Below are 14,468 nucleotides of genomic sequence, written 5' to 3'. Positions count from 1 at the left end.
CTTTACTGTGATTTCTAACAAAACTAGATAGATAGATAGATAGATAGATAGATAGATAGATAGATAGATAGATAGATAGATAGACAGACAGACAGACAGACAGATAGATATAGATAGATGGATAAATAAATGAAATTTGAAAAAAAACCCAGGGGTCCAAGCCATTTCTCTATAATGGCCCAACAATATCCCAGGCTCAATCAAATATCTCAAGGGAAACTGCTCAAGGGAAGGACTTGGCTGTCGTGGGGAAAGCTAGGTGGCAGGAGCATGTGCTGGGGTTCCTCACCTCCTCATCTCTCAGTGGCTGGGAACTGAAATGAAGGACTAAGATTCAAGGCCCTTTGCTCTGCTCCAAGAGAATGACTTCCTCTAATGAGGCTCTACCTTGCAAAGGGTCTACAGCCTCCCAAAACAGCACTGCCAGCTGGGGAATCAAGCATTCAAACAGATGAAGGGTGATGGGGGTTGTTCCATATTCAAAAAGTAACAATTGCTAATGTGAAGAGAGGTTGGACTAAATAAGTCCCTACCAGGTTAAAAAGGCTAGAGAGATGCTCTGTATTGAGGGTGTAAACTGTTTTTGTAAACGATTCTTGTTAGGTTCCCAACAGCTACAGAGGGCAGCACACAGCTGTAACTCTAGCTTCAGGGAACCTAATATACTCTTCTGGCCTCTGGTAACACCTATGCCCCTCCCTACACTCAAACATATATAAATAGTTAAAAATAAAAAAAAATAAGGATATCATCTCCTGCTGACTGGGTAACAGGTAATTGACAGTTGTTTTCAGGAGGAGAAATGGGCTAGGGGTGGCTGAATCACAATAAAGGCTCAGATCAGCCCCCAATCTGTCCACAATCCTTGCCTTCTGTCTTCAAAGGACTGGCACACCACACCACATCACACATACACATACATGCAAGCACACTGTACTTTCAAGAAGTGTAAGAAGAGGGAGAATTAACAGGGCCAGCAGTCACTGAAATAAAGACCAAACTTCACTATCAAAAAGAATTAAAGAAGAAGTTGGTATATGGTTCAGATGGTAGAGTGCTTTACCTAGCATGTATGACGCCATGAGTTTGACACCTAACACTGAATAAACTGAGGGCAGTTGCATATACCTGTAGTCCTAACACATGGAGAGATGGTGGCTAAAAGATCAGGAGTTAAAGGTAATCCTCAGCTACTGCAGGAGTTTGAGGCCAGTCTAGGGTACATTAATACTGCCTTAAAAAAAAAAACTTTCTTAATATTCTATTAATTCTTTGAGAATTTCATACAATGTATTTTAATCATACCTCCCTCCTTCCAGATTGACCTATTTCTTCCCCAGTTCATGTCCTCTTTTCCTCTACTTCTTTTTTTTTTAATTAAATAACCCACTAGTTTGTGCTGACCATATATTCCTAGGCATGGAGCCATCCACTGAAGCACAGTCTACCTATCAGAGATCACACCCTTAAAAAGTCTGTTTCCCCTCTTCCCAGAAACCATCAATTGTTAAATCTTCCTTGGAGGTGGGGACCTACAAAACTCTCCCCCTTCCATGTTAGAATGTTGACTAGTTTGGTCTTGTGCCAGCAACTAAAAAAGGTGTTTTTGAAATAGGGTCTCACTATCCAGCCTTGGCTAGCCTAGAACTGGCTATGTAGATGAGGCAGGGCTTGTACTCACAGAGATCTGCCAGTCATTGCTTCCTGAGTGCTAGAATTTAAAAAAAAAAAATGCATGTCATAACTTTAAGCAGAAGATACCAAAGAGGAAAACAAGTTGAGATTCTGCATGGGAACATTTCAGTTCTGTATCCTGTTTCTATATTCCAGGCACATGTTTGCTATGCCAGGTAAAAGATAGCATTTTGAGGCAAGGTGAATTGCAGGAAAATATTTTTTAAAATGTCTCTCTGGTTCTCTAATCAGCCAGCTCCTTGTTGATGAAGAAGGAGTGTTTATTTCTTTTTTATTGTGTCTAGGGTGTGTAATGTGTATGTGTGTACAAGTGCACATGCACGTGTGTACGCATAGAGGCCAGATGTTTATGCTGGGTGTCTCTCTACTGTATTTATTGAGCAGAATATCTTGCTGAACCCTGAGCTATCTACTCTAGCTAGCAAGTTTGCTCCATGAGTCCCATTCCATCCCCATCTGTAGCCTACCTAACACTTATGTGGGTGTTGGGAATTCATACTCCCATCCTCATGCTTCTACAGCAAGCAGTTGAATCACTAAGTCATCTCCCCAGCCCCATGATTGATTATTTTGTTCCTGGTGACCAAAGTAATATTTGTTATGACAGTAGTTTTAAAGCAGGTCAAATGCAGAAGAGAATATTGTTGAGTTCCTGTCCTTTAGGGGCCCAGCTGGTACTCCATCAGAGCTCTTCCCAGTAGTTCTAATACATCTCTTCTGAGATTGTGATAATGCTCTCATGCCCTTCCTAAGTTTTCTCCCTCTCCTTATCCTGCTGCCTGCTCTACAGACTTGCCACCAGCATGATTTTTAATGATTGCGCAACACTTCAAAGTGTGGCTAGCTTGGCTGCTTTTTAAAAATATACAGCTTCCGTTGTTCTAATAACAGCTGATCTGGGACTAAAAGGAACAAACAGATGATCCTGTGCACTGTGAATTTCCATGTGGCTGCCATAAGCCTCACCTCCCAAATGGTTGTGCAAATTTTCACCTAAGACTAATGATGAGGGTGATAACTAATATAGCTGGTTCAAAGTTGACAAAAATGTTTTTGTGGGTTGGAGAGATGGCTCAGAGTTTAAAAGCACTGGCTACTCTTCTAGAGGGTCTAGGTTCAATTCCCAGCACCATATGGTGGCTTACAACCATCTGTAACTCATTCCAAGGAGTCTGATTCCCTCTTTTGGCCCCATACATATATATAAAAAAAATTAAACACATTTTAAAGAAAGATTTTATGTATACTGAGCTGGGTCCTCACAATAACCTTGTGACCATCAAAAGACACAAGAAAGGAAAAGTTTAACTCCCCATAATCCATGGACACCCAGACTCACACCCTTATTCTTGAGGGCTGGCATGTTGCCTAGACAGCTCTGCTTGAATGCCCCACTACACTTCCAAGTTCTCCAATTTAAAAGTTTGTGAGGTAGGTTCCTCACTGCCAGCCCTGCAAACCTAACCCCTTGTGGGTCCCTGTTAGAGATCCGCACAGCCCCAGCCTAGGGCTGAGCTTCCCCCTGCCCAGAACCATCATCCCTTACCTCTTTACACAGCCATCTCAGGGCTCTCTCCCTACTACACTGAAATGCCTTGCTCAAGTTCCCTGTTTAAAACTAGGCAACCAGAAAGAAACATTTACAGGGAAGGAGGAAGAAAGGGCCGCCTGGCCAAACAGTCAAAGCTGTTAAAAAAAAATGCTCAGGAAAAGAATATCTTCTAGCTCACAGTGATCCCACTGAAATCAGGAACAAGACAAGGCTGTCCATTCTCTCCATACCTATTCAATACAGTTCTTGAGGTCCTAGCTAGGAGCAATAAGACAACAAAAGGAGATCAAGGGGATACAAATCAAAAAAGAAGAAGTCAAACTCTCACTATTTGCTGATGATATGTTTACATAAGCGACCCCAAAAATTCTACCAAGGAAATTCTACAACTCAAACACTTTTAGTAATGTAGCAGGATACAAGATTAACTCAAAAAAATAAGTAGCCCTCCTGTACTCAGATGATAAAAGGGCTGAGAAAGAAATCAGAGAATCATCACCCTTCACAATAGCCACAAATAGCATAAAATATCTAGGAGTAACTCTAACCAAACAAGTGGAAAACTTGTATGACAAGAACTTTAAATCTTTGAAAAAAGAAATTGAAGAAGACACCAGAAAATGGAAAGATCTCCCATGCTCTTAGGTAGGTAGAATCAACATAATAAAAATGCCAATCTTACCAAAAGCAATCTACAGATGCAATGGCAATGCCCATCAAAATACCAGAAAAATTCTTCACAGACCTCGAAAGAACAATACTCAACTTCATATGGAAAAGCAAAAAACCCAGGATAGCCAAAACAATCCTGTACAATAAAAGGACTTCTGGAGGCATCACAATCCTTGATTTCAAACTCTACTACAGAGCTACAGTACTGAAAACAGCCTGGTACTGGCATAAGAACAGACAAGAGGACCAATGGAACTGAAGACCTGGATATTAATCCACACATCTACGAACACCTGATTTTTGACAAAGAAGCAAAAAAAAAAAAATCAAATGGAAAAAAGAAAGCATATTTAACAAATGGTGCTGTCATAACTGAATATCAACATGTAGAAGAATGAAAATAGATCCTTATCTATCACCATGCACAAAATTCAAGTCCAAATGGATCGAAGACCTCAACATAAAGCCAGCCACACTGAAACTCATAGAAAAGAAAGTAGGAAGTACACTTGAACACATTGGCACAGGAGACCACTTCCTAAATATAACCCCAGTAGCACAGACACTGAGAGAAATAATAAATTGGACCTCCTGAAACTGAAAAGCTTCTGTAAAGCAAAGGACACAGTCAATGAGACAAAACAACAGCCTACAAAATGGGAAAAGATCTTCACCAACCCCACATCAGACAAAGGTCTGATCTCCAAAATATACAAAGAACTCAAGAAATTGGTCATGAAAAGAACAAATAATCCAACAACAACAACAACAAAAATGGAGTACAGACCTAAACAGAGAACTCTCAACAGAGGAATCTAAAATGGCTGAAAGACACTTAAGGAAATGCTCAACATCCTTAGTCATCAGAGAAATGCAAATCAAAACAACTCTGAGATTCCATCTTATACCTATAAGAATGTCCAAGATCAAAAACACTGATGACAGCTTATGTTGGAGAGGTTGTGGGGTAAAGAGAACACTTCTGCATTGCTGGTGAAAATGCAAGCTGGTACAACCCTTTGGATATCAGTGTGGCGATTTCTCAGAAAATTAGTAAACAACCTTCCTCAAGACCCAGAAATACCACTTTTGGATATAAATCCAAAGGATACTCAACCATGCCACAAGGGCATGTACTCAACTATGTTCAGAGCAACATCGTTTGTCATAGTCAGAACCTGGAAACAACCTAAATGCCCCTCTACTGAAGAATGGATAAGGAAAATGTGGTACATTTACACAGCAGAAAAAAAAATAACAACATCTTGAAAATTGCAGGCAAATGGATGGAGCTAGAAAACATCATTTTGAGTGAGGTAACCCAGACCCAGAAAGACAATTATCATACGTACTCACTCATAAGTGGTTTTTAAATACAAAGCCAAGAAAACCAGCCTACAAATCACAATCCCAGAGAACCTAGACAACAAAGAGGACTCAAATGAGACATACATGAATCTAATCTATATGGCAAGTAGAAAAAGACAAGATCTCCTGAGTAAACTGGGAGCATGGGGACCTTGGGAGAGGGTTGAAGGGGAGGGAGGGGCAGGGAGGGGAGCAAAGAAAAATGTAGAGCCAATAAAAATCAATTTAAAAAAATGAGTATCTTCTAGCCCACCAATTCTCTTTATATGATCAGGTTCCTTAGGCCAGTCATGGGAGCACATACTTGTATTCCCAGAACTCTGAAGGCTGAGGTAGGAGGCCAATTAAGTTTGAGGTTAACCTGGGCTACATACTGAAATTGCCTTAAAATATACCCACACTCACCCAAAGAGAGAGGTCAGGGGGCAGGAAGAGAAAAACATATTAAGGGGATCTTTCTAAGTTTCCCCCCCAAAGTCACAGCTCCTTAGTAAAAAAAGGAATCTCACAATTAGTCGTGTGATTTAATGTCAGTCCCTTTGCAAAATCTATGCAAAACAAATGTCAATCTTCCTTAGCAAAACCTAGAACAGGGCAGGACAAATACAGGGAGCTTCACTGCAATAAAACATCCCAGATAAATTACAATATAGAGATACTGAAAAGAACCTTCAGGCACATAGCAAGTGATTTCAGTCTAGGGTAGAAGCCTGATATAAAACATCCCCTAAAATACACTTTAAGGGTCTATGTGCCTGTGAAGCAGCTGTGCCACCTGGGGCATCTCCGTGTCAGTGAAATCTTATTAAAACAGCCTAACAACAATGCTATTCTGAAAAGGGTTGCAAAATGAATCTAGTTATTGCCCTATAAAGAGGTAAGCGTGTAACTAGGCTTAAAAAGGTCCACACGTTGTGCCATGTTCAAACAGAAAATCTGTCCATGGTGAGATCCTAAAGAGAACATGTTCCCATTAATTAAACAATGAAAACAGCAGCCTCCCCAATCAAGCAGGAACAAACACGACAGGAAAGAATATACTTCTTGTACAAGGGGAAAGAGACATGCACACACAGAGGATGAAGCTGTGCACTCCACCCTCAATATCATCAGTTTCAACAGAAATAATTAGAGGCTTGATGTGAGCTTCCTTCCCCGCCTGATTCACAGCACCCAAAAAAGCAGAAGGGCTTTGGCTGGTACCGAGGATGGGATATTCAGGGCTCTGTGTTCAAACCAGACAGATGCCCACGTTAGGGAGAGTTATCTCTAATGGGAAAATGACCAGAAAGACAAATTATTTAGAGACTAGACTATAAAAAAAAATTACTATGGTATGAGGTGACAAGGGAATACAGAGCAAGCTGTATATGGAACAGATGAGGGAGTAAGAGGAAAGGCAGTCCAGAAATGATGCGAGTCATGCTTCCTAATTTTTATACTCTAAAACACACACACACACACACACACACACACACACAGAGAGAGAGAGAGAGAGAGAGAGAGAGAGAGAGAGAGAGAGAGAGAGAGAGAGCGCTCTGTGTTTCCTTAAAGTAAAGATATAAGGGAGACTGAGGCAGGAGAATTACAAATGCAAGGCCTGCCTCAAGAACTTAACAAGAACTTGTACTCAAATAAAAACTTAAAAAGGCTAGAGATACAGCTTAGAGATAGTCCGCTTGCCTAGAACCCCCAGTGAGGAGCTGGATACTATGGCTCAGTGGGACAGTGCTTGGCCAGCAAGCACAAGCTTCTAGGTTCAACTCCACCTTCTCCACGGAAAAAGACCAAATAATAAAATTAAAAATTAGTATCTACTAGATACCTGCTCAAATGAAAATTAAAGCCTCCATGCCACACAACAATAGTCTTTTAGGCTACCTGCCCACCCAGTCATGTCCTTGAGTTTTTCTGTCTTATAATGTTCTCCAAGTTTGCAGCTCCAACATGTCACTCAGGGTCTAAGTAGGCACCCAGTTCACATGACATCTCCTTTCCACCTTTCCTTAGCTCCCTCGGGGTTTGCTGGGCAGACTTTCCTTATCCAGCATCCATGCAATTTCAATACCCACCCAATTTTGGTGTTTGTTATGTTGTACGCCCCTTCCCACCTCTGAATTGTAAACTTCTGGAAGGACACTATTTTTATGTATAAATATTTGCATGTAACAAGGCTCAGCAACATAACCCCAACAGGAACACCCCAGATGGATGTCTCAACAATAGGCTCCCTTTTCTTGGTCTTAGCAATTTTGAGCACTTTGCAAGGCACCACTCCACTGTATCAACTTTAACAGACTGGATGCTAACACTGAGCATGGAAATTACCCTCCACAAACCATAGTCAATACATAGCAGGTTGGGTTTCTGAAGGCCTAGAATCTGGCTCTGCTAACCTCTATTTCCCACTTAAGAATGTTGTGGGAGGGCTGGGGAAATAGCTCAGTCAGTAAAGTGCTTACCTTGCAAAAATCCAAGTTTTTTTTTTTTTTTTTTTTAAAAAAAAGCTGGGTGTGGTAGACCACATTTGTGATCCCAGAGCTGGGGAGGCGGAGACAGGTGGATCCTTGCAGCTTGTTAGCCAGCTGTTCTAGCCTCCTTCATAAGTTCCAGGCCAATAAGAGGGCCTGTCTTAGAAAGCTGGGTTGGTGAGATGGCTCTGCAAGTGAGACTGCTCGTTGTGCAAACTGAACAAACCAAGTCTGGTCCTCAGAATCCATAATGGAAAGAGATAACTGACTTCTGAAAGTTGTTCTCTGATCTTTACATCATGTCATGTCACATGTATACTAGCTCACACATGGCACACTACACACACCGTACACACATACACAGACAGACACACAAACTTGTACTTAATAGCCCATGTCACACACCATTCAATATTTGTATGAATTTGTGTGGTTCATAAAATTAGCTTGAGAAAACATCTGCAATTCTTATATTAAGTCATATCATAATACTTTCCATGTCATTTTTTTCAGGGGTGGGGGCTGTTGAGACATGGTCTTGCTATGTAGTCAAGATAGCATGGATCTTCCCATAGCAGTCTCGCAAGTCCTGTGATACAAGTGTATACAACCCTGCTTGGCAGTTTTTTCTTGCTTTTAACAAACATTCCTGGAATAATTTCAATGAATTAATCTGCCATTAAAAAAAAATACTTCTTGGGACATTAGGTTGTTCCCCTTTTTGAATCCATTATTCTTTGGCAATTACATACATGTATATGTGCATGTTGACATTTTCACCTCCTGCTACCCTTTATCACTCCCTCCTACTCAATCATTTTTTTAGTGTTTCAGAGTGCACATTCTTATTCATATAACATGCTGAATTTTTCCCCTGAACACTAATTCTTAATCAACAGGTCACAGAAATCTAAAGTTCGTCAGGTGTCCATTTTCAAAAGGGACTCAAGCAAACAGCCACCCTTTTAAAAGATCTCTGAGAGAAAAGTTGATTTGGAATTCATTTGAGTTTTTAAAAACTGACCTATTTGAACTGAATATACTATGAGTCAGATCCTAATCTGTGTATCTGGTGTCATTCCCCAACAAGTTAGTTGGTGCCAAATATAACCAGATTGCTTCTGCACAAGCTGAACCCAGCACAGAAAAGGAAATTACCTCAGTCAGCATCGGTAGGCCAGTGTCACAAAGACCCTATAAACCTGCCTGCAGACAAGATGGGTGTGTTCACAGTGGTGCTACGAGCCTGAAGATAATACTCATTTCAAATGGCGGCTGCAGCATGTACCACGATAAGGAGGTGACGATGCTGACTTCTACCTACCATATTGGCCCTATTTTTCTCTCTACATTTTTTTTCGGTGTTGAAATGGAGATTGAACTCAGGGCCTCTTGCATGTTAGCCAGGCTTTCTACTAGTGGCCACATCCTCAGGCCCCCACTTTAGGATTCTAGGCAGGCACTCTACTACTGAGTCACACCCTGGCTTCTTGCTGGAGGATTCTAGGCAAGGCACTGGAAAACTTTATTTTAACATCTTCTAAGTTCAAGTATTTCTGTGCAATTCACTTTCTATTTGGTGAGAGTACAGTTTACAACATCACGGGAGAAAGTGAAGCGTGTAACTTGCTGCTTGTCATTGCCAGGCAAGGTGACAATTGATAGATTCAAGTGTGCGCCATCTGAAAACAGCGTGGCAAGACATGAAATATCTATGCCACAGTGTCTTCCCATCAACACTGGAGACAAAATAGTACCAGTGTGCACCATGAGTCTGCTATATACAGTAAAAAGCTGGAGGCATGGCTCAGTGGTAGGGTTCCTGCCTAAAGTCCCCCAATGAGGGGCTGAGGGCATAGCTTAATGGTAGAACACCTGCTTAGACTCCAGCAGGTGGTACAAAACCCCGGGAAGAGGCCCTTCTTGTGCCACACTGGCTATTGAGCCTGGCAAGTAACAAAGATAGGCGTAATAAAATAATTCCAATGGTCACCATTTATAAAACCCTCATTTTGAGTCACAATTGGAAATGTTTTTCCCCCAAATTATCCACAATAAAGAATCTAAAAAATTTAGGTCACACTGAACACAGGCAGCATGAAAAGGTAGATACAAAATGCTCCTCAGGTATTCCCACACCACAGTGCTATGAGCATATTGTGTGGTCCGTCCGTGTGTGTGTGTCTCCATCCTCGAACATGTGCCAAGGAAAGATGCTAACTGTTCTGTTCTAATCATGCTCTGCTTTATTCCTTCAAGACAGGGGCGGTCTCACTGAACCTGGAGCTAGGTATGGTAGCTCCACCAACAAGCCCCAGAGACCCTCCTATTTGCTCCACCCCTCACAACACTGAGATAGGCATGTCAAGGTTCTGTATTTTACGTGAGTGCCGGAGATTCAAACTTAGGTCTTCTTGCTTACACAGATACAGCTCTTATCCACTGAGCTATCTCCTTAGTACCCAGAAGGTGACTCCTACAAGCAAAAGCAGGGCATCCACTTGACTACTTGATGTTGTGAGACAAAACAGGAGACCCACAGTCGCCGGCACCCTGGCACCAGACTGAGCCTCAGCCTACAGTCCAGATAATCTGTATTTGGTTCATGATGTAAACCTGGAACATCTTACTCTTTCACATTTAGTGCACCAGTTTAAACCATCGTTACTCACCACTCTGTATATTCACTTGGAAACTCAGAGGTGGTGCGGCCCACTCCCACATCTCTTACTAAAGAAAAAAGTAGGTGAACTTCATTTGGATGGTATAAAATTCCCCAAAGATCTTCCCAAAGGGGGCAAATCCACAGAGCAACTCTGTAATTTTACTAAGAAGACTGAACAAAAACACTTCAGGCATCTTTCTGCAAGAAGTGTCTGGTTATGAAAACCAGCCTTGTACTTGCAGCTTCCCCACTGCACCAAATGTGATCTCAGCTGCCTTTATTTATTACCTATTTGATGGGGAGGGGAACGGGGGAGAAGAAAATTTCCTGTTCCTTTCCTAACAAGATGAGTCACAGTTTCCAAACATCAATCAATCCCTGAGTCAGAGTGGAGTAAGAAGAGGAAACGGCTGCAAGGCCTCCCACCATGAGCATTTCTCAGAACCATGGAAAATCAGGAACCCCTGAGTTGCTGACTCCACTTCCCCACTCCTCCTCACACAGGGACACACAGCATGTGGACCACAGACCACAATCAGGCACAAGAGCTCACAATGCAGTTCTTCTGCTTCCCTAAGTATGAACAGCATTAATATTAGTCACATTCAGCATGCACTTTGGTGGTTGCAAAAACACAGAGGTGGGTGCAATGCCCAACTGCAGAGCCCACGTGCAAAGATGAAAGCCTGCAGGTAGTATGCATGACGACTGTGGAGTGTAGACAAGAAAACCAAAAGATCAGGATAGGTGGTTAGGGCTCCATAAATACTGTTGGGTTGACACCTCCACATAGAAGTTGGTGACAGCAGCAGGGACTCAACAACCCATACATTAACTACTAGGGAAGAAACATTCCAGGACACCAGAGTCAGCCTCAACACAGTGGCTGGTAAGGTGCAGACGATGCTGGTCTGACCCCTATAGCCTAGGATACTTGAGGATATACATTTCTAACCAGTTCCCCAGATAAAGAACACACTTTGGGAATCACTGTTCAATAAACAACAGCCTGAGAGCCAAATCTATCAGTATCCTGCTTGCTTGCTTGTTTTAAATAATGTTTTATAAAGATATAGATACCCTCACCACTTACATACGGTATAAGGCAGGCTTACAGCAGAACTGAGAAGTACAAGAGGCTGAATGTACTGACAAGCTTGTAGTATTTGACTGTCATTTACCATGTGAGTTTGCCATCCCTCACGTAAAGATAAGAACAGATCAAGATAAAAACAATGTTATGGTTAGTGAATTTTCAGGGTATCAGACTAATCCATATTGAGTAACTTTCTTTTCTGCAGGACTTTTCAGAGACTTTAGGGACCAGACTTCCCAGGAACATGCATATTTAGGGTACTATGAGTAGTCTGTCATCAAGGGAAGCAACTGATAAGACAGCAGCTTAGGAAGACTGGGTGTGGACAGAACAGAACAGACCAGAGAGAGAGAGAGAGAGAGAGAGAGAGAGAGAGAGAGAGAGAGAGAGAGAGAGAGAAAGAAAGAGCTAGAAGCTTGCTCTGGTAACTGTATAAGTAGGGATGAGTATGTACACCAAGGAATCTGTGGTAAAGAAGCATCAGGGGACAATCAGGAGGCAAATGAGCATAAGTGGATTCCAATCAAATTTTATTTTTGTTTTGTTTCTTGAAAAAGGATCTCACTATCTAGAACTCAGAGATCCTCCTGCTTCTGTCTCCCTAATGTTAATTAGCCACATTTCAGTGTGGGATGAGGAACAAGTACAAGAGATGATAGATGGTAGTCTTGCATCACGCTTGAAAAAACATAAATCTACATACATCAGTGTGATAAAAAATGGAACTGTGGTTCTGCGCCCCACATCTGGTGTATGTAGTCCTGGGAACAGAGTTCAGGGCTTTATGCATGCTAGCCAAACACTCTACCACTCAATTCCAGTCTCAGCCTACACCATAGCAGTTCTGAGATCAGGGATTTGAGCTCAATTTTGAGATCTGGGAAGACAGTGTGTGTCAGGTAGGGGCAGCTCACAAATGCCTGTAATTTCATCCAGCACCAAAGGAACTAACATTCTCTTTTGGTCTCCATGGCACTCCCACATATGTGGTTTATATTCACACAAGCGTGCATATACATTCAAATAGTAAGTAAAGACAGGTTCTCAAGTATCATGCTGACTTTGAATTCTCTATGTAACAGGGCTCATTCTGAACCCCTTATCCCCTTGCCTCCATCTCTGGAGTACTAGGATTACTGGCTGTAAGCCACTATTCCATTTTTAGGCAGTACTAGGAGTAGAGCCCAGAGTTTTGAACATTCTAGACAAGTGCTCTCCAATTATTTATCCATTTTCAAACATGGAGGTTACTCTTAGTTCTCAACCACATAGGCAGCAATGTGTAGCTGTGGGCAACAGTTTACCAGACCTGCTTCAGGGTTAGGTGGGAGAATAAAGAGAAGATCACGACTCAAGTCTCTGGGAATCTGGGATGGCAATTAAGTGGGGAGGATGCAGGAAGTGTAGGCAAAACGTGGAAGAAAAGGTTTGGGTTCCAAGAGAAGAGCCTAAATGGTTATCAGATCTTGTGGAGCTATGGTCAACCCCTTCAAGATCACTTTCAGGACAGGGCAGGGCAGACATATTTCCCAATCCTAAGCTCCAGGACATCAGCCCAGGAGAGTCCTGACTTCTTGAAAGGACCCATCTGCCTCTAAAGGGATCTGGGTACTCCTGCTTCCTTTTCCTCCCAGAAATCCCACCCTCAAGGACTGTGCTGGTAGACTACTGCTGGAAAGAAAAAGAAAGCCCCTTGCCTTACCTCCAAATAAGTTGTTACTATGATGGGCCAGAGAAATGGCTCAGTCAATCAAGTGCTTGTCCTGCAAGCACAAGGGCCTGGGCTTAGAACCAGATAGCCATGTAAAAAGATCAGTGTGGTGGTACATGCCTGGGGCTCATTAGCCAGCCAGTCTGCCTAGCCTGCTTGTCAAGTCTTGGGCTTGTGATACACTCTGTCTCAAAAATACAAGGTGGACAGCATCTGAGCACCAACACTGAGGTTAGCTTCTGGCCTCTCATATGTATACACACATGGATACAGATGTTATCATTTACAAAATCTCAGATACACTCAGAATATTACTATGAAACTCAGACAGAGAAGGGGGTTAAATAACACATAATGACCAGCATTTCCCAGATAATCTATTTGGGAAAAGACACTCTATGGATTTGTTTATTTGGTTTGATTTGGCTTTACTCTCTGAGGTGTAGAGATGAAACTCAGTGTTTCTGGAACACCTAGTGTGTTTGGTGCAGGGGACTGAAGTGAGGACTCCATGTGTGCATAAAGCACTCTACCAACTGAGCCTTAGCCCCCTCAACTTCAATGCTCACTTTTGCAAGTGCTTTACTATTGAAGTACACCCCCAGCCGTTACCCAGATGGATGTTTTAATTTTCACTCCACTGTGCACTGAGATTTTTATAAAATATATTGAAAATGCCATTTGGATGCCACTGGAATGTCACATTGCTATAAACGTTTCTCTACACCTCCTCCCAGTTTCCACACTCATCTCAACACACCAAGGCTACTGTCCTTTGATTGTGTCCTGACATCCTGACACTATAACTGTTGCAGTGGTCCTTACTGGACCTCTTGAAGTTTCCCTGCTGTTAAGGGACCAAAAACCATACTACCCAATCTGCCCAGTAAGTGCCATTAAGCAGGGGGACCCAGCAGGTGGCTCCAATGAACCACAACAGCTTAAGAACCAATGATAGTCACCTGGGGTCACAGATCTGAAGTCCCTAAGGATTTGAATAGCCCAAAGGAACTAACAAAGGGGCAAGGAAAGTCTCCATTTTCATAAAGAAGGCAGAAAACTTTAGTACTAAAAAGAAACCCAAAGAGGCTGAGGAGATGGCTCAGTACAGAAGAGTGCACATGACATAAGTATGAGGGAGGACCTGAGTTCCAAGTTCCTAGCATCCATGTGAAAAGCCAGGTATGGCTGAATATGCATCTGTAACCCCAGGTCTAGAGGACAGAGATAGGGAGACT

General features: G+C 42.2%; 1 protein-coding gene across 7 annotated transcripts in view; it reads right to left on the bottom strand.

Moving 5' to 3' along the window:
• Window positions 1-14,468, bottom strand: part of Cux1 (cut like homeobox 1) — a 325,002-nt gene that overhangs the window by 202,891 nt on the left and 107,643 nt on the right. Inside the window, exon 3 of one of the 7 annotated variants that reach the window (XM_087903516.1) lies at window positions 1,682-1,711. The exons of the other annotated variants lie outside the window; for them this stretch is intronic. Within the exon in view, the coding sequence (XP_087759642.1) occupies window positions 1,682-1,711 (30 nt within the window). The remainder of the gene's footprint in view (window positions 1-1,681; window positions 1,712-14,468) is intronic. 7 annotated transcript variants of the gene reach the window in all.

This window comes from Myodes glareolus, chromosome 2, assembly GCF_982192425.1.
Source record: "Myodes glareolus chromosome 2, mMyoGla1.1, whole genome shotgun sequence".
NCBI lineage: Eukaryota > Metazoa > Chordata > Mammalia > Rodentia > Cricetidae > Myodes > Myodes glareolus.
Note: the sequence above shows the minus strand (reverse complement) of the source record. Positions and strands in the feature narration are given on the sequence as shown.